This window comes from Prionailurus bengalensis, chromosome C2 (genome assembly GCF_016509475.1).
Source record: "Prionailurus bengalensis isolate Pbe53 chromosome C2, Fcat_Pben_1.1_paternal_pri, whole genome shotgun sequence".
Classification (NCBI taxonomy): domain Eukaryota; kingdom Metazoa; phylum Chordata; class Mammalia; order Carnivora; family Felidae; genus Prionailurus; species Prionailurus bengalensis.
The window spans coordinates 158,499,816-158,527,389 of record NC_057350.1 but is presented as its reverse complement, the minus strand read 5'-3'; the positions used below and the strand labels follow the sequence as shown (position 1 = coordinate 158,527,389).

Genomic DNA, 27,574 nt, shown 5'->3' with positions numbered 1-27,574 from the left:
GCAGATTTAAACAACCAGGTTGATAATTATGCTAAATGCAATTGACCTAAAACACTCCAAATGAAAGGGAAAGATTCGCAGATTGCATAAAAAGACCCCACTATATGCTTGCTATCTGTAAAAAAAATCCAAAAGCAAAATAACTCTACCTTAAATATAAAGACAAAGGTTAAAAGTAAAAAGATGCAAAGTAAAAAGATGGAAAAAGATACAGTCCTACAAATCAAAGAAAGCTGAGTGGCTATATCACACCAAGGAGATTTCATGACGAAGAACAATTTACCGGCGATAAAGAGGAACATTTCATAATGATGAAAAAGATCAATTTGTCAGGAGGGTTGAACAGTCTTAAATGTGCGTGTGCCTGACGACAAAGCTTCAGCTCGAACTAAATAAACCTGACAGAACGAAAAGGAGAACCAGCAAATCCGCGATTACGGATTTCAATAGTCCTTCCTCCAAAGTGATACGAGGCAAAAAGTAAGCGTGCAGAAGTCTCAAATCGACACTGGTAAGCAACTTAACTGACTGACACCCAAAGAACACTTGGCCGAGACCCGTACTTTGCCGGCACTCACAAAAACATTCGCCAAGGACGTCCGCTTAGCTGAGCCATAAGAAGAGTTTTGGTAAGCTTAAAAACATTTAAATTATACAAAGCATAACTTCTGGCCAAAACAGAACTGCACTAGAAATTAGTAACAGAAACTTATGTGGAAAATCTCTAAATATTTGGAAGTTAAATACCTTTCAAAACATAACATGATTTAGCTTTTAAAAGGGTCACTCACACAGGAGACTCCGAAGAGCCAAAATAATGTTGAAAAAGAAAACCAAAGCGGGAGGCATCACAATCCCGGACTTTAGCCTCTACTACAAAGCTGTAATCAGCAAGACAGCATGGTACTGGCACAGAAACAGACACAGAGACCAGTGGAATAGAACAGAGAACCCAGAAGTAGACCCACAAACGTATGGCCAACTAATCTTTGACAAAGCAGGAAAGAATAGCCAATGGAATAAAGACAGTCTCGTCAGCAAGTGGTGCTGGGAAAACTGGACAGCGACATGCAGAAGAATGAACCTGGACCACTTTCTTACACCAGACACAAAAATAAACTCAGAATGGATGAAAGACCTCAATGTGAGACAGGAAACCATCAAAACCTACGGGAGGAAACGGGCAATAACCTCTTTGACCTCACCACAGCAACTTCTTACTCGACATGTCTCCAAAGGCAAGGGAAGCAAAAGCAAAAATGAACTATTGGGACCTCGTCAAGATAAAAAGCTTCTGCAAAGCAAACAGTCAACAGAACTTAAAGGCAACCGGCAGAATGGGGGAAGATATTTGCAGATGACATACCAGATAAAGGGTTAGTAACCAGAACTTAGCAAACTCAACACCCAAAAAACAAATAATCCAGTGAAGAAATGGGCAGAAGACATGAATAGACATTTCTCCAAAGAAGACATCCAGATGGCCAACAGGCACGTGAAGAGGCTCAATGTCACTCCTCATCAGGGAAATACAAATCAAAACCACACTGAGATACCACCTCACGCCAGTCAGAGTGGCTGAAATGAACATATCAGGAGACTCTAGAGGTTGGCGAGGATGTGGAGAAACGGGAACCCTCTTGCACTGTCGGTGGGGATGCGAATTGGTGCAGCCACTCTGGAAAACGGTGTGGAGGTTCCTCAAAAAACTAAAAACAGATCTATCCTATGACCAAGCCACAGCACTGCTAGGAATTGACCCAAGGGAGACAGGATGCTGATGCACAGGGGCACTTGTACCCCAATGTTTATGGCAGCACTTTCAACAATAGCCAAATTATGGAAAGAGCCTAAATGTCCATCTACTGATGAATGGAGAAAGAAATTGTGGTTTATATACACAATGGGATACTACGTGGCAGTGAGAAAGAATGAAATCTGGCCACTTACAACAGTGTGGATGAAACAGGAGGGTATTCTGCTTGAAGTAAGTCAGAGAAAGACAGGTATCATGTTTTCACTCATGTGTGGAATTTGAGGAACTTAACAGAAGCCATGGGGGAGGGGAAGAGGAAAAATAGTTTCAAGCAGGGAGGGAGGCAAACCATAAGAGACTCTTAAATACAGAGAACAAACTGAGGGTTGCTGGGGGTGGGGAGTAGGGGGAGGGGAAGCTGGGGGAGGGGCACTGAGGAGGACACTTGCTGGGATGAGCACTGAGTGTTGTGTGGAAGCGATGAATCGTGGGAAGCCCCTGCCGAAACCAAGAGCACACTGTATACGCTGCGTGTTAGTATGTCAGCTAGCTTGACAATAAATTATATTCAAAAAACAAAGAAAGAAAACAAAACCAAAACGAAACAGTAAAAGGATCACTTGCACTGCCGAATGGAGAACAGACAAGAGAAAGGCAAGGGCAGAAGCGGCAAGGTGCCCCAGGAGGAATTTCCAGTCGTGCACTCGAGTGCGTGTGAGTTGTGTGAAGAGGATGGTGGCATGGGCTAGAGTGTTTGTAGTGAAGGCAGTAAGAAAGGGTGAATTTGTGTGTGTGTGGTTTTTTATGGTCTTTTTTTTTTTAACGTGTTAGTTATTTTTGAGAGAGAGAGAGAGAGACAGAATCCAAAGCAGGCTCCAGGCTCCGAGCTGTCAGCACAAAGCCCGATGTGGGGCTCAAACTCACCGATCGGGAGATGATGACCTGAGCCGAAGTCAACGTTTAACCGACAGAGCCACCCAGGCGCCCCAAGAAGGGGTCAATTTTTCAATGGTGCATAAGATTTTCTGTTGGGGGGTACTTAGGTGCTCAGTCATCTGAGCGTCTGACTCGATTTCAGCTCAGGTCGTGATCCCGGGCTCATGGGGACCAAGCACACTCAGTGCGGAGCCTGCTTGCGACGGTCTCTCTCTCTCCCTCTTCCCTCTGCCACTACCCCCCCCCCCCCCCGGCTCACGCACTCTCCCTCTCGCTAAAAAAAGAAAAAAATTTTAAAAAAGGGAAGGGTGATACCAAGATTCTTGTACAAAAAGGTTGAGAGCGGCCACTTACGAGACGGGAAAAGTCAGGAGGGGAAGGACTTTGAGGGGAAGGTTGTAAGTTTCGAACACGAACTAAGGGGCTCATCAGACACGTCCGTGTGGCTGAGTCCAAGAGGTTGTTGGAGTCTGGTGTTCCTGGGATGTGGGCTGAATGTATCTTGGGTTCTACCAGCCCGTAAACTGAATGGGATGGCGGAGAGACTGAGCGCAGAGAAGGCTCCAGGAATGAACTTGCAGTACTCCCAAGTTCAGAGTTTGGGAGAACTAGCAGCGGGGGGATGGGAAGCCGTGAGTTGAAAGCGGGCCCCAGAACAGCAGGGGGTTCACAAGGAAGGCTGCCCAACTCCTCACACGCTACCGTGGGCTTGAAGCTGACCACTGGGGTTGTGGCCGCCAGGGCCTAAGGCTATGGCGGGGGGCCGACGGGAAGGGAAGAGGCGCAAACACGTGCAGATTTCTTTGGGGGTTCGTGGTAACGCTTGCGCAACATCTACACGGAACCCCCTGAATCGTACGAGCGGTGCATCTCAAAGCCGTTTTTAAAAAACGACCACTGGTTTTAGCACCTGGAGGTCACCGCTGACCTTGAGCAAAGCAGTTACCGTGGGACGACAGCAGCGAGAGCCTGACTGGAAGGGTCCAGAGAGCGAAGAGAGAGAACAAAGACATCTTTTTAAGACCGGGGAACAAAGTCCAGTTTGTTTTGTTTGCTGTTAGGGATGATCTAGCAGAGAAGCGAGAACGGCCAGTAGTCCCCACGGCTGCCTCACTTACACGTGGACAGGCTCAAGGTGTGAGCGAAGGAACTGACCTTGGGATCCCACCGCCGGGAGGAAGGGCGGGGCACGCGGCACAGGTGAAGGTGGGGGGCGCAGCGGGCGCCTGCGGCCCTTCCCTTCCGTCGCTTCGGTTCAGCCCACCGTCAGGGAGCCCGGTGGCCCAGCCAGGTGAGGAAAGCGATGGACCCGGGGAGCAAAGCATAGCTGATGGGCAGTCCTGGGGCCACCTGAGACTTGCGGTCAGGAGTTTCAAGCAAGAACAGTCACAGTTCGATTTTTTCCAGTCACCTCTGGCAGCACAGGCGCACACCACGCAGGCTGGGTCTCGACACAGCTGCACTCGCGAGAAGACACAGAAACACGGACTCGGCTTATATTGCTGAACACCAATATGCCACTTTATTATTTGGATTGTTTCTTCCCATCTGTCACATACCTGTCAATGTTTACACAATGAGGAAAATCCACCAGCAGTGGAAGCAACCGACCAAATCAGCTGATGATTCTGTACCCTCTTAACACACATCGGTTCTTACTTGGTAGGGAGACCCTTACTTCGATTCAGTCTCACGGCTATTCTTAAGATCGGTGTCGAGATTGTCACATCTTTAAATACAGATAGAATTGCCAGAAGTACATAATTTTATATATATATATATGTGTATATATATATAATATATGTACACACACGTACAGAAAAATACAAGACTAATTGTTTTTCCACAATATTTAATTTACACACTACTATAACTCTATGCAACTTCTGAAGACAGGTTAAGGGGTACAAGAAACTGTTTAGAGCTAGTAAAGAGTTTGGTCCAATATTATCTTCATGTAACGGTTATCTGCTCCCTCCCTTTTATGTGACGACATACTATGACATACGACACATGCACAGTCATTCACTTACGAACAGGTGAGTAAGACGCCACTCAGACTGACCTCTGTACACCCAGAGGGCCAACCAAGCACACGCGACTAATAAGGCTCTATGATACAGCTGTGCAGCATGAACGGTCAACACTGCCGCTCCTAGAGTGAGCACCACATATACGTCGGAATATAAAAAACCATCGGAGACCAAACACACGTGGGTTAGTTAAAAGGTGCCATTCCAAGGCTATACATAATCACAGGAAGAAGTATTTACATTACTTGGAAAACAGCTGCAACAAAGAGTTTATTGCCAATGCCCTTTAGAAACTTCTCTCCTACGTTTAATACAGATGTTACGCTCACTGTCTATGTGAACCACACATCTTATTTCTGGCCCTTTATAAGATCCCTGCTCAGAATTTCAAGCAAATATGTTCTATGGCTTCACCCACACATCTTTTCTGGTAGCTTTCAGTTATAAATATCACAATGAACTAGAGCTGTAGCTTAAAACATATCTAGCCTAGGTCTAGAAAGTAAAAGAAGTATTTTAAGTATCACCTTTACTTAGTTTAGTAAGTATACTGTGAAATTCCCCAGTGCGGACTAAACTATACGCATCGTGAGTAGCACAGTCAGCGTGTACTTGGAGGAGCCGAGAGCCATGGAATGCAGTCCTTGGGTGCTCTGCCCCCTCTGCAGACAAAGCAACGGTCACTTCAGAGACACGAAGGGAAGCTGCTGGGAGTGGGAAGGCCCCCCACCCCCGGCCCGGCCGCATCCCACCCACCCCCGGTGTGGATAAGCACCGCTTTGAAGACCCCCCCCGGGGCACAGCTTGCAGAGGCGGCATCCGGCCCCTCTCAAAGTTAGCCATCTGCGGTATAGTGCGTCTTACGAGACAAGACGCCACGAAAGAGGATTATCTGGTCAAAAGTCGCCTTTGTACAGGAACAGTTTAAAGCAAGAGTTCTTCGATTATTGTTTTGGCAGGAAGGCAAAGTGGAAAACACCTCCAGAAAAGAAAAAGAAAAAAAGAAGAAAACCAAAACAATAACAAAACACAAAGCAGGCTTTGTGCGTTTTGTCTGCTGTACGTGTGAATTTCACTCTTTTATAGGTGTATTTTTTGATCAGCCAATTCTCGTAGCTTACTGGACAGCCAGAGAACATAGACGAATGGAAAAAACAGAAGAGACCACCGAATTACCAAACTGCGAAAGATCACATCCCAGTAATTTTTTTTTTTAATTTATAGGCTTTTGACGTTGCCACCCTCTGTGTGCACCTTTGCTTCCATATCAGGCCCTACAGTTTCTTCTATCTACAAGGTTTTCAAGGAAACCCTAGGATGTGCCCTACGGGAAGGAATTTACACCGAGCATCTTTTTGTTCTGTTGGACAGACGTACACTCTATGGGTAGAGTTAAGACACCATCAGTTCACTTCATCACGTTACAAAATAAGATTGTCTGCTTGTAATTTACCACTACGGGGGAAGCTGCCTTATAAATCTAAGTACTTTATCTCACCTAGTACAAAACAAGAAAATCTTTTTCAGTTAAATTTTACGAGCCCAACCTTGTTTTCACACTAGAGCTTAAGACAAACAGGTGTGGGTGTATTGAAATCATGGTTTTAAGGTTCTCAGTGCAGACGCTCGCTGTACTCCGCCCCTCACGGGCCTCGGGAGGCGGGGCTCGCACGCGCTTGCTCGCACGCTCGCTCGCTCGCTCGCTCGCTCGCAGGCTCCAGGCCCGGCGGCAACACAACGTTATTGCTTTGGTTCGGTCTCGGACAGCACGGCGTGTGCCTCAGGGCACGGAGTTTCCGTTCTCGCAGAAGGTCAGGACGGGAATTTACGTTTCTCACCAGGAGACAGAAGCATTTTTTCTCCGTAGATTAAGTGCAGGACATCCAATTTCTAAGTGCTCCGTGTATCTTAGGTCCCAAATATACATTTTAATTTAATCCTGATCATCCACATTAAAATTATAAATGTAAAAATGACACAAGAGACTTTTCGGCTGGAAAAGAAAAGCAGTGTCTAGCAGCATGCACAAAGACCATGCATTGTCACGTCGGCAGGCGAACAAATGCGAAGGTAATAAATAACTGCTCCGAACGCCCCCTCGAAGGGAGGAAGCGCGGAGAGCGGCCGGAGGGGCGGGCCGGGCCGGGCCGGGCCGGCCGGGCCGCACCGCTCTGGGCGGGCCTGGGCGGGCGGCGGGCGGCGGGGGGCGGGGGCCAGGGGCCGGCGGGGCCGCGGTCAGATGACGTGGCAGCAGCTGGCCTGGCTGGAGGCGCACAGCAGCCCGTCCTTAGGGTTCCGCTGGATGTTCACAGAGATGGTCTTTTCGCACAGAGGTAGCTGGAGCACGTTGTTTTTCAGGTTCTTGCTCTTTATCCGTTCGAGCTCCGCGGCGCCGTCGGCCACGTGGTCGGAGAAAAACTTGACGCCGCCCGCGCCGGGGGCCGGCCCCGCGCCCCCCGTCGAGCTGATGCACATCTTCCACGTGGACTTCTCCTGCACCTTCACGCTGGAGAACGGCAAGCCGCCCTGCGCGTCGAGAATGTACCTGGCGCCGCCGTGCAGCTGCGAGCCCAGGCAGAGGCTCATGAGTTTGAGGCTCTGGACCAGCTCCCCGGGGCCGGGGCCGGCGCAGCGGCGCGTGCTGCCCGACGTGCCCGTGGGCTTGCCCCCCGAGCCGCCCGCGGGGCTGCCGCCGCCCGCGCCGCTCTCGCTCGGGCTGGCCTTGTCCGCGCCGCCGCCGCCGTCGCTCGGCTTGCCCTGGCCCCCGCCGTCGCCCTCGCTCCCGGGGGGCCCCTCGCCGCTATCCCGCCGGTGCCAGGAGTAGGTGAAGCCGCCGTCTTTGTCCAGCCGCCGGCGGCTCTCGGAGTCGTCGTCGCTGGTCTCCGAGCTGCTGCAGCTGGAGCCGCGGCCCTGGCTTTTCCTGCGGTGGTAGCGCTTGTGCACGGTGCCCGGGGAGGCGATGTTCATCTTCAGCCGGCTCAGCTTGGGAGGCAGGTTCTCATCCATGTCGAACTCGTCGTCGGACTCCCCTTCCTCAAAGATCTGGTTGAGGACGGGCGCGCTCTTCCTCGACGTCAGCCGGTTGGTGACCGAGGGCTTCCGGCGCAGAACCACCTGCGTGGAGAGGGACACGGGCTTCTTGTCCTCCTCATCTTCCTCTTCGTCCTCCTCCACCCGGAACAGGCACTTGCGCCCGCCGGCCGTGGGCTTCAAGCTCGCAGGTGACACCGTGGAGAGCGCCGGTCCGGCCAACTCGGGGAGGTCGTCTTTCTTGGCCGAGTCACACAGGCCTTTGCTCCTGTGGCCGTTGAGGACGCCGTCGGCAGCCCGAGCAGGAGACTGAGGGACGGTCCCGTGGGACAGAGGAGTGGCCGTGAGATCATCCTCCAGGTCCTGGGGCACGTCGATCTTGGTTGGCCACGACTGCCTGCGTAACAGATTGGAAGGAGAGAGCCATGTAATAATAGGCAGACTCTACCGACACGCCACGCCGCGCGATACTTACGGGGCAAAATCCACAGACTGACAAAGAAAAGAGACAAGAAAAGGAAAGACCACCCCAGCGGCCTTGCAAGCCCGTTCGACATCCTCTAAAGATCAGCAAGGGCGCCGGCAGGGCGAACGTGGTTCTGAACCACGGGTCCGGCCTGGGTCTCACTGGCCAAATGGACACATCAGAGCTGGCGGGAAAGAGGGCCAAGAGCCAGCCCCGTCTTCCCACACACATCTTACACCACAAGCAAGCAGTTTTAAACAGCACAGGGAGGTCACCAAAGCAAAACTCAAACACCACACATTCTGTTCCTTTGGGTCTTGGCGCACGACCTTTGAGGTATATGTTTTGCTAATAAAATTCACCTGAAAAAATAAAATACAATTCACCTGAAATGCCCAGTCTTCCAGATAGGACAGGATGGTGTAAAAGTGGGAACAGCTCAAGATCAAACAGGAGAGTACTGCAAAGGAAAGTCAGCGTACACTGGCCTGCATCTCTTCATCAATTAAAAAACACACCAAGCTAAATATAAATGCACGTATTTTTAAAAACTGCTTGTAATGTTTATTTTTGAGAGAGCGCGCGTGAACGAGCAGGGGTGGGGGGAGGGAGTGGGAGACACAGAATCCAAAGCAGGCTCCAGGCTCTGAGCGGTCAGCACAGAGGCAGACGCAGGGCTCGAACTCAAGAACCGTGAGATCATGACCTGAGCCAAAACCCAGAGTTGGACGCTTAAACTCACTGAGTCACCCAGGCACCCCTAAATGCACGTGTTTTTAGATGCCCACACAAGCGAAATGGGCGCCAAATCCATAACTACTGAACCTTCAATTTTACTCCCCAATCTAGAGTCACCTAAGAACAAGAACACTGCTTGGCAGCCAAAGAAAAAGACTTCTGAAAATGAGGTCTCTGGCCTGTTTTGTCCTCTCTGTCCGGGGTAATAGCAGATGCCAGAGATTTAAAGTAGCCCCTTCCACACTATGACACTTTTGTTTCACACCAATTATGTTCCTAGAAATAATCAATTAAATCTATAGTTGGAAAAAAAACCACCCGGAATTTATGATAGACCTCTCTTCTGCAGCTCAGTACCAACGGTCCTTTCTCAGCAGCCCGTTGGCTAGTCACTGCTGGGTAGTTTAGGACAGCCGAGTGCCGGATAAGGTCTTTGAGGTCACTAAGTGCCTCTGGACAAGTCACCCGTCCCCCAGCCACACAAGTACGTGAAGCCGGCGGCTCTGGGGCACCCTGGGGAGCCCCGGGCTGGGAGGCCAGCGGCCCACGGTGTCCGACCAGCAGAGCGGCAGCCGGCGCAGTCCAGGACGCGGGGACCCGCCAAGCGGCGGAGGCTCTTCACGCCTCACCTCCTGAAAAGAAAGCCAACGCCGTTCTCAGAACCCGCGCCCAGGAACAGGACGGCTGGGTGCTGCTGCTGGGGTGGCGCCTCCACTGGCCACGTCCGAACCGACCGCTTTTATAGGAGTGAATCAAGTTGTTAAACGGCTCACGTTAACCGAGCACGCATGTGAGCTCCTGTTGTGCTAAACTAAGTCACCTTTATTGTCACAACACTGTGAGCAAATCTGGCTTAACAAAACAGAGGAGAGACAGCTAAACAAGAATTAGGAAGGAGTCACATGGACGGCACGGTTCACTGCCTCAGTGCTCACCAGAGCCAGCGCTGTCCCGGGAGCCTGACGGGGGTTAGTGCACTTGGCCCCCACGGCTCCACAAGGGAGCCACATCTTCCCCCTTCACAGACGGGAAATGAGAACACAGTAAGAAGCCTGCCCAAGGTCATGCAGGCTTGTGAACAGTGGCATGTGGGTTGGGTTCCACAGTTACTCCCCCCCCCCCCCGCCCCCGAGGCAACCTAGGAAGCTTCCGGATGGCTGTGGCTGCACAGACAGACCTCTGCGGTCTGGCCTCAGTGGTTCTCCTCACCTCCAGGTCTCTCAGAGGATGCCGGCCCCGAGCCCTCCCGTGCTAGGGTCAGCTCCTCAGAGGACCCCGCGAGGCCTCTTCTAACACACAGACCGCACCACGCTTCCATCCCGCCCCGGCAGAACACGAAGAAGGTGCGCTGTCTACGGCCGGGGGTCCCTGCCCCTCCCGGGGAGCGAACTGCTGGTTCAAAGGCCCATCTACTGACTCTGGGTCACTGACCTGAGGGCATGTCCAGCAGCAGAACCAAGTCAGGTCCAGGGTTCTGGCAAAGTCACAGTGACGATAAAAAGGCAAGGAAGCAGACCTACCACCTTGCCTGGGCCCGGGAGGCGGCGAGGCCCTCGCAGCATCCCCAGGAGGATAAGAGGAAAAGCTGAGGGAAGGTTCTGATACTTCGCTATCGCCTCTGTCAGTTTTGTTAACTTTTAGAATAAAGCAAAACCAACTTAACTCGTTAACATACGTGACCAAGTTTAGATCGAGTTCTGATCTGTTTCCCCAAAAATAGCTCGAATGCAAACATTCCCTTCTCCAAGGCTGGGGGGACTCCAGACTCGGTGGCCCGACGTGTGGTGACCCTGCTCTTTCCCATCAGGGGCCTCAGCCCGGGACTAGGTTGACCTCACCACTCAAAGTCATGGTCCCGGTTGGTCTCACTCCCAAGAGCCCCCACCCAGCCCCCGGGGCCCCAGTCCTCTTCCAAGCAGATACCACACAGCATGCCTAGGTTTTATTACAGAAGACTCCATCCAGGATATAAATGAAGTTACGAAGACCACTTTCCAGTTCTAGATTTCTAAATCTTTATTCTCTGGCCACCCAGGAACATTTTCGTCTCTCTTCTCTGTCGCCCCATCCCAAGTAACAGCCTACACATGGCAAGCTGACAGCACGTAATGTAAATCCAATGGCTTTCTGCCTATTTTAAATAATAATTACTACTTAATATTCACACATACACACTTATTCCTATGCGGATGTAAGAGTAGAGAATTATTGAGAATTGGGAGCATCCTTCTCTTTTTGAATCACTACACTTCCACGGATTACTTCATCTGAAGAGGGAAAGATAAATTATATATAAGTTTCATAGTGGTGATGTCAAAAAGTAACCCTCTCCACGCTTTCATTTTAAATAGAAAGCTAATATGGCAGAAGAAAAAGCAAAGTGGGAAAGAGGGGGTGGGAGGGGGGAGGAGGAGAAGATGGAAAGCACACTCACGACTTTATCAAAGACAACGGTGGTGGTAAAATACTCATAACAGTGACAGCACACAGAGCAGCCCAGTTCAGGAGGCAGACCGTATTCTCACTCCCATTATCACTCCCAGTCAGGAAGAGGTTAAGTGACCTCCCAAGGTCAGGCAGCCAATAAATCAACTAGCTGATGTGTGTAATCACTGAAATCCTGAGCTAACACAATGGCACAGAAATGCCCTGGATGTTCTTAAAAATCATTAAAAAAAACTGAGGGGAAGTATGGCCTTGTTCCTGGAATGAAAAATTAAAGAAAATAACACATTAATACATCTCAGATCTGGAAGAGTTTAATGGCAAATAGTTGACACACACTCAGCTGCTTCTCCAAACGTGTTTTCCTGGCCAGGCCAGCAGCCACAGCCCCTCTCCCCTGAACGCAGGAGGGAAGGTGTCCTTGGTGACGAAGGGACAGGACCCCCACACGCGGAGAGCCCATGCACGGCCTCTCCCATGAGGCCGCCACCCCTGTTTATATTCTCTTGCCCCAAAGAGTGATTAGGAAGCATTTTTGAAAAAGGGGTTCACTATTTCAAAACATTAAACTTACTAAAATCAGGGAGGATTTTTTTTTCTCACCTAAACTGGGCCTTGATATTGCTAGGGCTTGCAGATCTGGTTTGTATTTCTTTCTCTTGTTTCTCCCTCAGGATCCTTTCAGCAAGCAGGAAGTATGTGGCCGTGATGTGGTTGTACCTGTTGGTTTCCAGGGCTCTGAGGAAAAGAAGGGGGAACAGACACAAGCCACGTCAGAGGGTTTGCTTTTTTACAAGCAGAACTGATTTTTTTTTTTTTTTTAGGTACAAGCAAATGAAATCCAATGCCCTAGAATCTTTAAAATTATGAAAAAACACAGACAAGAGGGAAAAAAAAAACCCAAACAAGTCATTATTTAGATCACTCCTGAAATTCTAAAAAATGACTCCATAAAAATGTTCAATTTGTAAGAAAAATAAAAAATGCTGATAGCTGCCGAGCTGGGTGTCAGTTTTCCACACATAAAAAAGGTAGCAAAGCTTTCCAAGAATGTATGTGTTATCCAAAAATGCAATGTGTGTGTCAAAGTGTTTGTTTTCATTAAACTGGTTCACGTGCTCCCACCAGAGTAGGAAATGGCAGTGCGTCTGAGACACTAATATCAATCAGAAAAATTAGGAAAAGTCTTTATTTTTACACGCTTTGCATTTATTGGCATTTTACACACTAACGAATTGTTAATGTATCTGAGAGCACGCCATTAGCCTCCTCTTTGAATAAAATCAACGTATTCATTCCTCCACTTCAAAAGAGCGCCCGGAGTACCTAGTCTGGGCACGCACCGTGCGGCCAGGGGCTGTCGCGGCACACGCACAGGGCACACGGCCACCCACTCTCCCGCAGCCGGCCTGGCCTGGGGACTGCAAGAGTGCGCGAAAAACGGTCTACCGGGCCCAGAAACACATAGCTGTACTTTGCAGAAAGTTTCCATAGTAGAAAATACACAATGAACACTCAGGAAAGAAGCAATGCAGCCACTGCTTTTCACAAAACGAACAGGGTTGCGGGGGGAAGGGTCGCAGCTCAGGGGCTGGGCAGGCTGAGGGGCCACTCTGAAGAGCCCCCGGATGCAATTCAGGGCTCAGAACGACTTCTGGGAGTGGTTTCCTAAGCGGAGTACCAGATAAGGACATTGGCCTGTGTTCGGGGAACCAAAACACGTGTCTTTGAGCTGAGGAGTCATGCTCAGGAGGAGGCGTGGGCCACAGGCGAGACCTGAGACCAGCCTGGGGGAGCCTTGGGCCTCCCTTTCACCATGCACGTGCCCACTAGTGGACAGGAAAACAGGGTCACCTGACCCAGTGAGACTGCCCTTCCCTTCGGATTTCTCATTGAATTTACAGGAATTACAAATCGTTCTAAATGATACCCCTGCATGTATTTATTTAAGCTAAGAACATTAAGCCACTTCAGCCAGATACAAAGAGCCTTCTATCCACTCAAAATGAAAAATCACTTTCTACACATTCCTAAAGCGAATGTCCTTGGCAGAAATAGCAAGTGTCCTGCTCTTCCTGTTCATTTAGGTCATTAAGTAGCCATGGGATCAATCTGAAAACTCATAATGCAGCTGGCTATCTGTAGAAATGTGTATTTACACCAAAATTTTGAACCTGGTCTTTTTTGTTTTGTTTTGGGTTTTTTGCCCCCCAGAATACGTCCTCTTTCCATTATACCTGTTTCATTCAACAGGTTAACCAACTTTTGATTGTTCATTTGTGGAAATACTTCATAATTTTCTAGACAGGACCTCTTATAGGAACCAATCATTGCTAAAACAAAGCAACAGCATCTTTATATTATCCCTAATTCCACATTTCTTAGGTTATTAAGACCTAGCTTTGGTTTTAAGGGATTTAATTAACAACTCTGTATCTTGTGGGTTCCAGGTTGCTGTGGCTCTGAAGGGCCAGAAAGTATCACAGCACGATGCAGCCAGTGACGATACCCAAGCCACCAGGCACGGCGGCGGCCCACTAAAATGTTACTTACAACAATGTGTGACTGGCCCCATAAGACAAGCCCTGATTTAGAGGCTGTGGTCTGCCCCATTCTCCCTGCCCACTGTGGGACCAGCGTGAGACACGGCAACAAAGAGGATACTGCTGTGGATAAGACGTGCACTGGGATGCACAAGAGGCTACTCCAATCCCCCCTGTAGGAAGCGAGAGAGGCCACATTACTCGCTGACACCGAGCAACGGTTCACTCGTTCACTAGTACAAAAATAAAAACAATAAAACAACAAAACCCATGAGACAGGCACCGGGCCAGGAACTCTAGAGATAAATGACATAACCCCCACCGGCTGGAAACTCTACCCATTACGGTGGCCACAAGCCCTGGCAAGTCAAGAGGAGAGCCCATTCCACGAATCCTAAACCCATGGCCCCATGCGCACGAGTGCCGACATACTCCACAATGGCGTCTCGGTCCGCTATGTCCCCGAGCACCATGCGCTGAATGATGCTGTTGTGTTCCTCCTCTGAGAGGTTTTTGTATGACACCAGGGGGATGTTATACTTTGTGGCTGGCGAAGGGTCCACTCCTTGAAGCCAAGGATGATTCTCAATCTCTTCCAAGGAGGCCCTTCTCTTCGGATCTCTCTGTAGCATCCGTGTGATCAGGCTGGAAAGGAACGTAAGTGCACTGTTAGAGCAAACTGCTGGAAGGGATTAGTAACGGTGGATTATTTTATTCATCGGAATTGTTCCCTACATTTAGACCATCAATTCCATTAGGTTCACCGGTGGTGGTGGTGGTGGTGATGGTGGTGTGGCAGATGCGAATAAAGAAAATTCAGCGTCATCAGATTAATAAATAGAAAAACACAATTGCCGGAAATACTGACAAGCCGAACAGCTTCCCATCATCTACAATTAACTCTAGGTGTCAATATCTGTCCTTGATTAACTGTGGCTTAGCGACATACCAGAACCAGCTACGATGATCAGCAATGACACACAGGATAGAGTGCATGAGCCAACTTCTGCTTCCGGAAAAATGAATGACCCTAAATGCCACATGCATCTTGTTTAAAATGCACCGTGCTGGCAAGATAGTAAATGCACACATACATCAAGATGGAAGGAAGGGGTACTCAGGTAAAAATGGAGTCAAAGCGGGAGTCTTAGGAGGCGAATGACAAAGCTAGCCTTTGACCTGACTGCTTCTGCTTTGGGTTAGAAGGCTACAGTGAGTGCATAAAACAGAATATAATGTGTAGGGCCTACTGAAGGCAGGGGGCACAACTAGAGCCCTCGTAAGGAGCTGGGATCCCAGCTTCTGTTGAGAAAGGAGAAACAAATCTACTGCTAAGGTATCAGGCAGGAAACCTGCCTGCCTCGACACTGGCTGTGGAGGTCGGGCATGGAAATCTAAGAATTTCTAGCCACAGGCGGCTCCTCAAACATGCCACATGTTTGTGGTCCAAATTAATAATATGTGCGTGGAACACACAGGGAAGAAGTTAACTTCAAGTGATTTTAAGCTGGAGGTGCTCCTGGGCTCCTACAAGAAGGAAATGCAAACACTCTCTGTAGCAATGGAACTGAAAGAATACATTACACATTGCAAAGAATACGACCTCACAGTCAAAAAATAAAAAGAAACAAGCACCTGTAGCAGGAACAAAAAAACACACAACGGCAAAATCAGAATGCAGTCTTCAAATACTGAATTTTTCAGACACAGACTGTAACTGTGTTGAGCATGCTTAAGACATGCAGAAGCCTATCAGATTCTGTATCTCCCCCTCTCTCTGCCCCTCCCCAGCTCACACTTTGTCTCTCTCTCTCAAAAATAAACAAACATCAAAAAAAAAAAAAAAGACATGGAGAAGCCTTGGGGCGTCTGGATGGCTCAGTCAGTTAAGTGCATGACTTTGGCTCAGATCATGATCTCACAGTTCATGGATTCAGCCCCATGTCAGGCTCTGTGCTGACAGCTCAGAGCCTGGCACCTGCTTTGGATTCTGTGTCTCCCTCTCTCTCAAAAATAAACACTTAAAAAAAAAAAAAAAAGGTGGGTGGAGGGGCCTGGGTGGCTTAGTAGGTTCAGCCTACTCTTGATGTCAGCTCAGGTCATGATCTCATGGTTCCTGAGATCAAGCCCCGCATTAGGCTCTGCACTGACAGTGTGGAGCCTGCTTGGGATTCTCTCCCTCTGCCCCTCCTCTGCTCTCTCTCTCTCTCTCTCAAAATAAGTAAACATTAAAAAAAAAAAAAAAAGCAATGGACAATTTTTAAAAATTAGGCATAAAGAGAATTAGAATTCAAAGACAGAGCCAAAGAAATAACCCTGCATTGGTGGACTAAGAGGTAGAAAATATGAAGGTTAAAAGACATGGGGGACAAGAGTGAAAATACCTAACGTACATCTAACCCACGTTCCAGAAGGGAATGAGGGAATGGGCAAGAAACTGTCTTTGAAAATACAGTGGCTAAGGGTTTTCCAAATTCATGGAAGAAAACAAATCCTGATCCAGGAAGCCCAACACATCCTAAGCAGAATGAACAGAAGCTCTCAAAGCAGCCTGAGAAGAGACAAATCACCCATGCACGAACAACAGGAGGTTGAACGGCTAACTTCCCAATAGCAACAAGACATATCGGAAGGTGTAGAACAACATCTTCAATAACCTGAGAAAGATCACATGTAACATAAAGCTATCTTCAATGAAAAACTGAGAAAGCTGATCACCAACAAATGCTCATCAAGGAAATTCTAAAGGGTATAATTTTGGCAGAAGAATGTGATCCCAAGTAGAAGGATATACAAAGTTCTTATGAAACATCTGGGTAATTCTAAACAATTTTTTAGTACATATAATAATACTGTCTAATTTGTGGAGTTAAAAAAAAAAAGGTTACTGAAATATTGAATGATACAGTATTCTAAGGATTTTGGGTTGTTTGGGAAGAGAATAAACATAAGGATTAACTTTCAATTTTATTAAATTAAGTATACAAACATGTATGTGTGTGTTAAAACAGACTGTAACTTCCAAGCTAGTTGAAGGGAGAGAGCCAAATAAGGTGAAAAAGAAAAACTTCCATCAATCCCAAAGAAGAACAGACAAAAATAAGAAAAAAAAAGAAAAGAAAAGAAAAGAAAAGAAACAGAGAAAAGGAGGACAAATATGAAGCATATAAAAAGAACATATATACATCTACATCTTTCAGTGAACACAATAAATATGAACGGGAAACTCTCTGATTAAAAGACAAGAATGCTTAGATGGCTCCGAAAACAGCTCCCAGCTGTTAAAAAAAAAAAAAAAAGATGTACTTAAAACGAAGATGATAAAAGGTTTATTTAAAGGAAAAGAATGGAAAACTATATAGCATACATAAATGCTAACCAAAGATGACAGGTTTGGCTAGCTAAAACTAGATAACACAGATTGACTTTAAGGCAAAAAGCATCATTAGAGATAAGGAGTGATATGTAAGTTCAATTCACTGGTAAGATACAACAATTCGCACCTGGTAACATTGCCTCAAAACAATCAAATAAGAAACTGACAGACCTCCAAGAATAAAATCTACCATCACAGTGGAAGAATATCTTAGTAAGTGATAATATCAAGTAATTAATCAAAAAACTCAGAAAAGATGTATGTAATTTTAAACGGCATGATTAACAAGCTTGATCTTAAGGTATATAGAACTGACCCCAACAATTGGAAAATATACATTCTTTTCCAGAACAAAAGGATCCTTTACAAAAATTGACTCCATGCTATGCATTAAGCAAGCCTCAACAATTTGAAACAAACAAAAAACTAGTTACTATATAGACTATATTCTTGAACTACAATGCAATTAAGTTAGAAATGAAGAACAAAAAGCTAATTACAAAAACTCTATACACTTGGAAATGTAAAACTCCCTCCTAAAAATTTACAGGTTAAATAAACCATTTGAAACTAGAAAATCCTCAGAACTGAATAACAGGTCTATAAATCAAAACTAGTTAAGATGCCAGAAAAATGGTGCCAGAAGGCAATTTATATAGCCATAACTCTGTCATTAGAACAGGAAAATTTGGGGCGCCTGGGTGGCGCAGTCGGTTAAGCGTCCGACTTCAGCCAGGTCACGATCTCGCGGTCGTGAGTTCGAGCCCCGCATCGGGCTCTGGGCTGATGGCTCAGAGCCTGGAGCCTGTTTCTGATTCTGTGTCTCCCTCTCTCTCTGCCCCTCCCCCGTTCATGCTCTGTCTCTCTCTGTCTCAAAAATAAATAAACGTTAAAAAAAAAAAAATTAAAAAAAAAAAAAAAAGAACAGGAAAATTTGTGAGCTGAGTATCCAACATAAGGGGGGGGGGGGGACGAAAAGAGGAAGAATTAGCCCATGAAACAGGTAGAAGGAAAATAATACAGATAAAATTCACAACATAAAACAAAAAATACAAGCAAATTAATAAAGATAAAAGGCAGTTCTTTGAAAAAGACTTAATAAAATGAACAAACCTCACGTAAGACTTATCAAGAGAAGGCAAAAACTATCAATATTGGAATGATAACGTGCAACATCCCCATTGATCTATACACTTTACAAATATAATCAGAAAATATACTTAAGGCCAATAAATTTGAAAATTGACATAAAATGGACAAACTCCTTAAAAAACACAAGTTAGCAAAACTGATATAGGAAAAAGCAGAAAAATGAATGGTCCTACGATTACTAAAAATAATCCCTCTAGGAGGGAGAAACAGAAGGCTTCTAAGATATTACTACTGTTCTATTTCTTAAGCTAGAACAGGTTCTACCACTGTCACATCATTAGTAGCTGGAGAAGCCAGTATCTGAATCCAGAGAGTTTGAGTATGTAAATTCTTAACCATCCACCACACGGCTTAAGATGGGGCTCCACTTGGAGAAAAGATGTCTCAAGCTATCAGATTTTCTTACCAGCTGATGGGAAAAACTAAACTCTTTGCTACTACAGCAAAATCCTTTAAGCAGTAGCTACAATCTCAGCTGAACTTACTTAAAAATATCACTCATTAAAAAAATAATAATAATACACACACACGCAATGTCAATGAAATACTGAGCTTCTAACAGTTCTTTTATATCTGTCACTACGTTTATCATAGAACTATAAAGTACTCTAAATTCCAAAGAGTCAACTTGAGTGTACTTTTGTTTGCTGGCTTCCCACGGTCCTATAAACCAAAACAGAGCTCTTCTGTCGACTGGGGAGAGTCATGTTGTGAATAAAATCACGGGACACCTTCTGTAACACCAAAATGGTGTGTTGGTGGTTTCAGGATGGGATATTTCAGGATGGAATATGCCTTAACTTTTCTCTGGAATTTAAAGTAATTCCAGGTGGTCTTGCTTTTTTGCTGATGCAAAAAGAGAAAGGTAGTTCCCATGGTAATATCTTCATTTCAAGTGAGTAACTAGCATTCTTGGAGGCTGAAGAGGCATGCAATGGATTTCAAGAAAACAAATATATTTAAGAAACAGACTAATACATTTTGTACTCTACTATCAAATTTCAAGTCATATTCTGGGTTGACCCCCCAAATACACTTAACAAGAACAAAATATCAAGTTTGAAAATTAAGAGAAACCCAGATGCTCAGGTGCTGAAGTCACCTCAAATTTTTTTGACGTGTGAATAAAATAAAACTTCTGGTTTTTATATGAGTACTTAAGTTTCCACATTCTTTTTTTGTTTGTTTTTACTTACTCTTTACACTCTTTGGACACATGGGATGGTACTGTATATTTGCAATCCATAATCATGGTCAATGTCTCACTGTCATTGGCCTCTTGAAAGGGTGGCTGTCCACACACCAACATGAAAAGGATCACTCCCAGACTCCAAATATCTACAAATTAAAAGACAGACTGTTAAATATTGGACGAGTTAGAAAACCAAAAACACTAAGAAGAGCAAAAGTAGACTAACAACATTATTTTATTTGAATAGTGAAAAGCATTTATATCTCAAAACAGTAACAACAACAACAACAAACATTTAGGGAAGAAAACTTAAGCCCCAGTAAGGCAGGGAAGGTATCTGTCTTGTTCACTGTTTTTCTATTCACTTCAGCCACAGGGTGAATGGTCAATAAATGTTCAACAAATTAATTCATTTATTCATCAGTGAATGGCAAGAACATCAAGTGGAAAGTAACAATCAAGGTTCCCAAACCACTGGACAACAGACTGCTGTTTTTCTCATGACATTATTTACCAGAGAAAAAACTATTAACACTCTGAGACATGAAACAGATCTTGCCTAATGTCACAATTATCTCAGTTGTTCTTTACCTCGATCCTGGTTAGAGAACCAGATAATGTTAAGTCACAGTCACAGTCATTTTATAGTTAAGAAAATTAAAATTCAGAGAGGACAGAACTGTTTCTGTGTTGTCAATAAAGAAAAAGACAGGTTATATATTATTTCCAAGGCCAGAGCTAGGTCTGAACGTGTAAGTAACCAGGAGCCACACTGTGGCTTAAAAACAGCAGAGGCTACTTAAATAAAGCACTGGAAAAGACAGTAGGTTTTCCATCACCGTAAGTATTTCAGCAAAGGCTGAGCAACTGTCTAACATTCTACATAAGACATTCCTGTACTGACTGTAAGTCTGGACGAGCTGACATCTGAGGACCCTCCCAACTGTAGCATTAGATTAACTCCCACAATAACAAATAACCCCCTACACTTCTTGCCATTAAATAACAAACTCACCAATCAGTTGGAAAAATGATGGCTTTTCAAATGAAAAAAGGAGGACTCCATTTAGGAAGGATAGCACAAATCATTCATTCATTCCAGAAACTAAAGTACAGACATGCTACATAAACATTCATATAACAAGAGATGATGAATTCAAGAAGCTTTCTACCAGAAAAAAGGCCACCACAAAGAACGGAGAGGCAAGCCACGTGGACTTTGTCACCACATCTGTTAATACTCAACTACTATTTTCACTTAACCTTAAACACTCAAACTAATGAAGGATCCATATTATTTTCCAGCAGAATTATAATTTGTTAATAAAGTATCTTTTCCTTCGTCCAAACTAAACGAAGAAGGCAATAAGGCAGAAACCCAAAATTATAAACACTTGTGACTTTTTTGTATGTATACGATAAATTTTACTAAGGATGCTTCAGTGGAAATTAGTGAAACAGATGGAAAAATCTACTAAAATTGAAACATTACATATGTAAGAATGAAAGAGACCTAAAGAGCATTCGGTCTGAACCTTAAGCTCTGCAGTGTCCCTAAGAGGCCTGCCTGGCATTGCTTATAGGATGCATGAATTATGTGACCTACCGCCCCAGGACAGCAAGCTGGCTCCACTCACTGACCCACATTTCTTTACCTTGATCTTGGAATGCAGAGGGCCATCCCCGTGCAAAGTCCAACAATCTGCATAATGGTGGCTAGCTGCACCTGCTCTTTAAACCTCTGGTGAGAAGAATTTATAATCCCAATTCTAGTTGTAACTTACTAGGAATTTCAAAGGAAATTTACCTAGTTGATGGTTAACTTAAACCCTCTTTGAACAACCTGAACCTGCTATTTTGGGGGGTCACCTGCCCCAACTCCCAAGCCACTACTGTGAACAAGTGGCAATTACATTTATTCTCCTTTAATGCAGTGCCCCTCCCTCATTTCACAAAGCAGTTATATTCTAGAAACTCACGATAAAGTAAACTCACCTTTTCAATGATGTTCACTACACAAGGAGGGAAACACACCACATTTTTTTTTTTTGGTTCGTTTATTTTATTTTGTGTTATTTTATTTTTGGCTATCTCTTCTCCGAAGAAGGGAAAGGGATTTTAAATGGCTCGCAATAAAAATGCATAAAAATAAAAATCAGGGTAGTTAAAATAAAAACTTTCTTCTGTTGTTCAAATACTGACAGTGTCTGAGGTTACTACTATAACCAAGCCTAACCATTAATACACATGTATTTGAGACACACTAAATTCGTCTTTCCATATAAATCCTACAAAACAACAATTTGTATAAAATGAATCTGGTTACATTATTTCTTCTACCATCTCGTATTTCAACTGTGAATGAACTAGTTTGTTTTTTAGCTTTTTACTTTTTCTCTATGCTAAATTGGAGATGATACCTGACAGTGCAACTACACAAAGCTTATGTTTTAAAAGCATAAGCAATAATATAAATATCAACTAATAATTACCCCAAGTTCTTATCAGGTTAAAGAAAACTTTCTGTTAAATATCAACCTCAACAGTAACAAGGAAGTCCAATTCTTTGGAAAGGTTCTCTGCAGGATCATTTCTCCAAGCAAACTCACACACTCCACTTGCTAGGAAGTGGTGCACGATCAGAAGAGTAAAAGAAGAAAAATAGCATAAGTATATATACCGTTTCCACTGCTTCCGGTCAGAGATCAAATAATTTCTGAACATACAGATGCTGAATATTTGAGAAATGTGGAAAAATAATTCTATGCCTGGTAGTCTGCAAAGCTAAGTGACATCAGGCGAGGCATCTAAACTAGACGAGAACAGCAGTGCGGTCAGGGGGACAAAGTTTTAGAAAGGGCAAATGACCCTCTCACTGGGACAACCTGATTATTTGCGGGGCCGCTTATGCCATTTATTTATTTTCCCGGCTTTTAATTTCTCTTCTTATTCTACTGTCTTGGAATGATTTTACTTTTCCATCCTAAGGCCAAAGGAAAGAGATAAAAAGTCACTAAATAAACACAAAGTGGTATGACTTTAGCCAAGTGATTTAAACGTGTTTCTCCACTGTTCAACGGGCACAGTAGCAATAACGCACTTCCTCTTAACGTTGTTGTGGGTATTAAACAGAAAACTCGAATGCGCGCCGAGTATTCGGACAGAGCCCAGCACACATTCTAAGGAGGCTGCAATGCCTCGCCCCCACCCGTTTGTGTTGGGCGGGCACTGCTCCTGAGCACAGGGGACACAGTGATGAATGGGGGACACTCGTGCCCTTACAGGACTCCCAATTCACTGTGAGAAACAGACGACAGATAGCTCAGAAGGCACAAAGCCAACAAGAAACACCAGTGGAGATGAGGGGAGAGGAACAGGAAAGGCCTCTTGGTAATACAGCTAAAAAAGGTGGTAATTCATAATCTTGGATTCCCCAGGACAAGACAGGTGGTATCACAGGGCTAAGAATGGCAACAAGAAAGATTATCTATTACTTTCCCCTCAAATGGGGGAGGGAGTTGGCACACATCTTAATAAAAATTCCTTTTTTAAGATTTTTAAATTTATTTATTTGAGAGAGAGAGTATGTGCTCATGCGTAAGCAGGGGAGGAGCAGAGGAAAGAGAGAGAATCCCAAGCCGGCTCCGACGCTGTCAGCACAGAGCCTGATGCGGGGCTCGAGCTCACGAACTGTGAGATCATGACCTGAGCCAAAACCAAGAGTCAGACACTTAACTGACTGAGCCACACAGGCACCCCTAAAAATTCATTTTTGTATTTTAAAATATCTTTTTCCATTAAAAAAACTTGCTTATAAAACTACACACTCCCGAGGTATAGATCATAGACTCAGCTTGAGATTCGCCAAGTCTTTATGGGGGAATGGATGGAGGGAGACAGGTGAGAGAAAGAGCATGGAATGGGGATTTTCTATTATTTTTTATTTTTTTTTTAATGTTAACGGAATTGTTTATTGTACACAGGTTAACAAATATCAGCCATCTGAAAAATCAAACTTAATGTTTTGACTTCAGACCCAGGTATAGGCCCTTGGTTAAAAAAAATGGAAAAAGAAAATATTACTTAATACATATAGTTCTTCTGGTTAAAAAAAAAAAAAAAAACTTCCAACTTATGGAACCGTGGGAAGGGGTGGAAAGATAATGAAGTCCTTCTTAATATAAAGGCTGGGAGTTACTGGTCTCCCTCGAGCTGCCAAAAATGAGCAGTGAAGTCTCCTTTAGCTGCTAACATTCAGTAGGTCAACTGTCATAACACAGTTTAATTATGCCATTTCTAGGGTTGGAGGTGGAGTTTAAACTACAAAGATCATTTTAGGAAGGCTAACAAAAGATCAAAATGAAAACAAAACAGTCTAAAAGAACATACTAACAATTTGAGGAAACACTACTGTCAAAGGGTGGGCGGGGGGTGGCTGGAGGGTGTCATGACTGCTGAGAGGTCTTCTAAAAAGTCACTTCTGAAGTGAATTATCTAGAGACCAAAAAAAAAAAAAAAAAAAAGAGCAGGGATTAGAAAGTAATAAAAATGGGAAGACCAGGAGAAAAGTTCTAGGCAGAAACCTCTATTTTTTTCTTCTCACTTTCTTTTATCAGTGTAGCCATCAGTCACGAAAGCAGCAACAGAATGTTCTAAAACCACTACAGACAAAGTATGGCACCTTTCACGACACCCCTTAAAACCGGCAGGATTTAAGCAAACACTTTTCAGTTCCAACTGTGGTTAGCAGCAACCGACATATGACCCAAAACGAATGTAGAAAGCAATGCTTTCTTAGAAGAGCAGCACTGTTACAGAAGCGTGTCGGTCTCACGACCTTTGTTTCTGGTACCGGGGTCTTCTGGTGTGAATTCCTACCTACACAACAGGATCTACATCTGCATTCAAAACCACCTACAGCTCCGGATGCTGGAGATTCTTGTTCCCAACAAGATCAGTGGTTGGTTCTGAGGGGCCTGACTAGAGACCACTCTCCAAGTGGTAAGAATGGGGTAGACAAGGAATGAAGAATTTGGACAAGCCCATGTTTTAGGGTATCTACCTTATTTCCGGTTTTACCAACACTCCAGTTAGAAGCAACTTTCTATTATTTAACCACCAATCATTTCTTCTCTTAAAAAGAAAGTTAAAATAGGGGCTAACTGGGTGGCTCAGTCGATTAAGCGTCTGACTCTTGATCTCAGCACAGGTCATGACCTCATGACTTCATGGTTCGTGAGTTCGAGTTCTGCGTCAGGGCAATACTCACTGTTAGTGTGGAGCCTGCTTGGGATTCTTTTTCCCTCTCTCTGTCCCTCCCCGGCTCGTGTGCGCTTTCTCAAAATAAATAAATAAACTTAAAAAAAAGAAAATCAGTGGGCTGCCTGAGTGGCTCAGTCAGTTTGGCATCCAACTTCGGCTCAGGTCGTGATCTCACGGCTCATGAGTTCGAGCCCCGCGGCGGGCCTTGTGCCGACAGCTCAGAGCTTGGAGCCTGCTTCCGATTCTGTGTCTCCCCCTCTCCCTCCCCTCCCCCACCCACGCTCTGTCTCTCTCTTCCAAAAATAAATAAACATTAAAAAAAAGAAAAAAAAAAAAGAAAGAATGAATGCCATCACTCAAACCTACTTCAAAACAGTTCTTTCCCACACCTGAATCCACCTGGGGACTTCAAAACTCAATGCTGTCCAAACTAAGCTCGTCACTTTGTACCCAAGCGTATTTGTCTCATTTGGGTTCTAGTGTGGTCTGTGGCACCTCCACCTACCCATCAAAACTCAGGAGGCATCCTGGACTCTGTACCACAGGTGTCCCCTCACTTCCACATCAGGAAGATCGTGCCAGTTCCGGCACGGGCCCACAGTCCTCCAGGGCTCCTACCGCTGACCTCCAGCTCCCCGAGAGCCCCCCAAACCGCCCTCCCAGCTGGCAACCAGGGCATCGCCGCGGTGAGCTGTAATCGCAGACGTTTTCCTCCATTACCCGGAGCTCCAGGGCAGCACATGTCCCCTGCATCCTCAGAAGTTTGCTGAACGAAACCGACCTGAAGCTAAAGAGACGGCAAACGCTTCTGCAAATACCGTTTGGACAGGACGCCCCAGAAAGGCAGCCGCCGCGGAGGTCCTCGGTGCGCGGGCAGTGACGGACGGCTTTCAAATAAAAGCTAGGAGGGAAAGGAGAGGGAGTATCTGGAGTGGGGACAGAGGGGTATCAGTGAAAACAAGCTGCAGTTTCTTTTAGTGAGGGGTTTAACGCCTGGCGCAAACCTGTCTTTTCAAGTCGAAAGAAAATAGGAAAAAGTTCAAGAAGTCCGAAGGTTATCACACGTGTGGGACGGCACACGTTCACGCAAGTGCAGACCCGACAAGCAGCAGACACCCTTCCAACTCCGCATTCTTTCATAAAACACCTCCCAAATCTGATTTTAGCACCCTCGCTAGATGGAGAGCGAAAGATAGTGATTTCCTTCAGTGCGGCCTAATGAGAAAGCATGCCTGGGCCAAAGCATCCAAGAGACCTGGGTTCAAATCCTACCTTGGCCATTTAATTAGCTCTGTATTCTTGGCCAAGTTATACCTGCCTTCTGTGCCTCTGAGTTTTCTCTCCTACAAAAGGTGGACACCACCGCTCAGCTGGCGATTTCCGTGACGGTGTCCAGGCAAAAAGTGCCACGCGGATCCCCGCAGGACGTGGAAGGGTTGATAAAAATCCTTGCCTCGAAGTGAAGGAGTGAGACTGGCAGGGAAAAGCGAAAGGAATTTTATACTTTTTATTCAACACACTTCTGTACTATTTGAATTCTCTCACAAGAATATTCATTTAGGGGCGCCTGGGTGGCGCAGTCGGTTAAGCGTCCGACTTCAGCCAGGTCACGATCTCGCGGTCTGTGAGTTCGAGCCCCGCGTCGGGCTCTGGGCTGATGGCTCGGAGCCTGGAGCCTGTTTCAGATTCTGTGTCTCTCTCTCTGCCCCTCCCCCGTTCATGCTCTGTCTCTCTCTGTCCCAAAAATAAATAAAAAAACGTAAAAAAAAAAAAAAAAAAAAGAATATTCATTTATATTCATTTATTGCTTATAAAAAAGTAATTAAAAATTAGCTGTGCTTAACAGAACATTACGAAGTGTACACACTTCAACGGGAGAAGCAGAAGCGTCTTTAGAAGAATGTCAAGGTAATGCGGTAATAAAAAAAAAAAAAAAAGCCTGCTCACTGAGACAGTGATTCTCAACCTGTACGTCTGGGGACACTAGATTCCGTAAGATTCCCTTGATAAATTCACAGACCCATCTCTCCACAGCATGAACAGTTACAATCAGCTTAGCTTTAATTTTTAGCACAAATAACTTCTGCCAAGGACCAGAAGTACTTCAAGTGTTCAACTCGGGGTCTTGTGCAGCGAGGGGAGTCCGGTCGGTGCTGCCGGCCACTCACCCTCCGGCCCGTCTCTGCGCCTCAGACACACCCGCGGGCTCCCAAGGGGAAGGGGACGCCGGAGCCACAACCGCCGCAGCGCGGCCCACCTCGGGGACAATCCCGGAGTCTGTTTCCGAACAGCCCCTCAAGGCACTGCTCAACATCCAGGCGAGGCAAGAGTCGTTTACAAATCCACAGCTTTCCAAAACTACACCTTTTAAAAAACACCTTGTGAGGACGAGATGCTTCCTTTTACAAGCTTTTGGAAAAATCAAAATCTCTAGTTTTTGTCCCGTTATTGTAACACCGGCCCCAAGTCTAATGTTCCTGTTTTAGAAACACTTTTCCAACGTGGAAACAAGGGCCATCAGCATGGCCCCATGCACACGAGCACATTCCTCTCCTAGGAATTTCAACACGGATGCTCTTCAAAGAGGGGGCTACTGCCACAGACGCACGGCAACCGGAAGTTCAGTTTTCAGAAGAGACTTCACA

The 27,574-nt window shown here is 45.6% G+C and overlaps 1 protein-coding gene across 3 annotated transcripts in view; it reads right to left on the bottom strand.

The window, feature by feature from the left end:
* Positions 1–4,189: 4,189 nt before the first annotated feature.
* SNRK (SNF related kinase) overlaps positions 4,190–27,574 on the bottom strand; it is a 59,660-nt gene continuing 36,275 nt past the window's right edge. For 2 of the 3 annotated variants that reach the window (XM_043595915.1, XM_043595918.1), the window contains exons 3-6: positions 19,672–19,813; positions 14,380–14,592; positions 12,008–12,142; positions 4,190–8,152 (exon numbers count right to left, since the gene is read on the bottom strand). In XM_043595915.1, the coding sequence (XP_043451850.1) occupies positions 6,961–8,152; positions 12,008–12,142; positions 14,380–14,592; positions 19,672–19,813 (1,682 nt within the window). In that variant the 3' untranslated portion in view covers positions 4,190–6,960. Of the gene's footprint in view, positions 8,153–12,007; positions 12,143–14,379; positions 14,593–19,671; positions 19,814–20,682; positions 20,829–27,574 lie in introns of those variants that run through there. The other variant, XM_043595916.1, reaches the window with a different exon arrangement.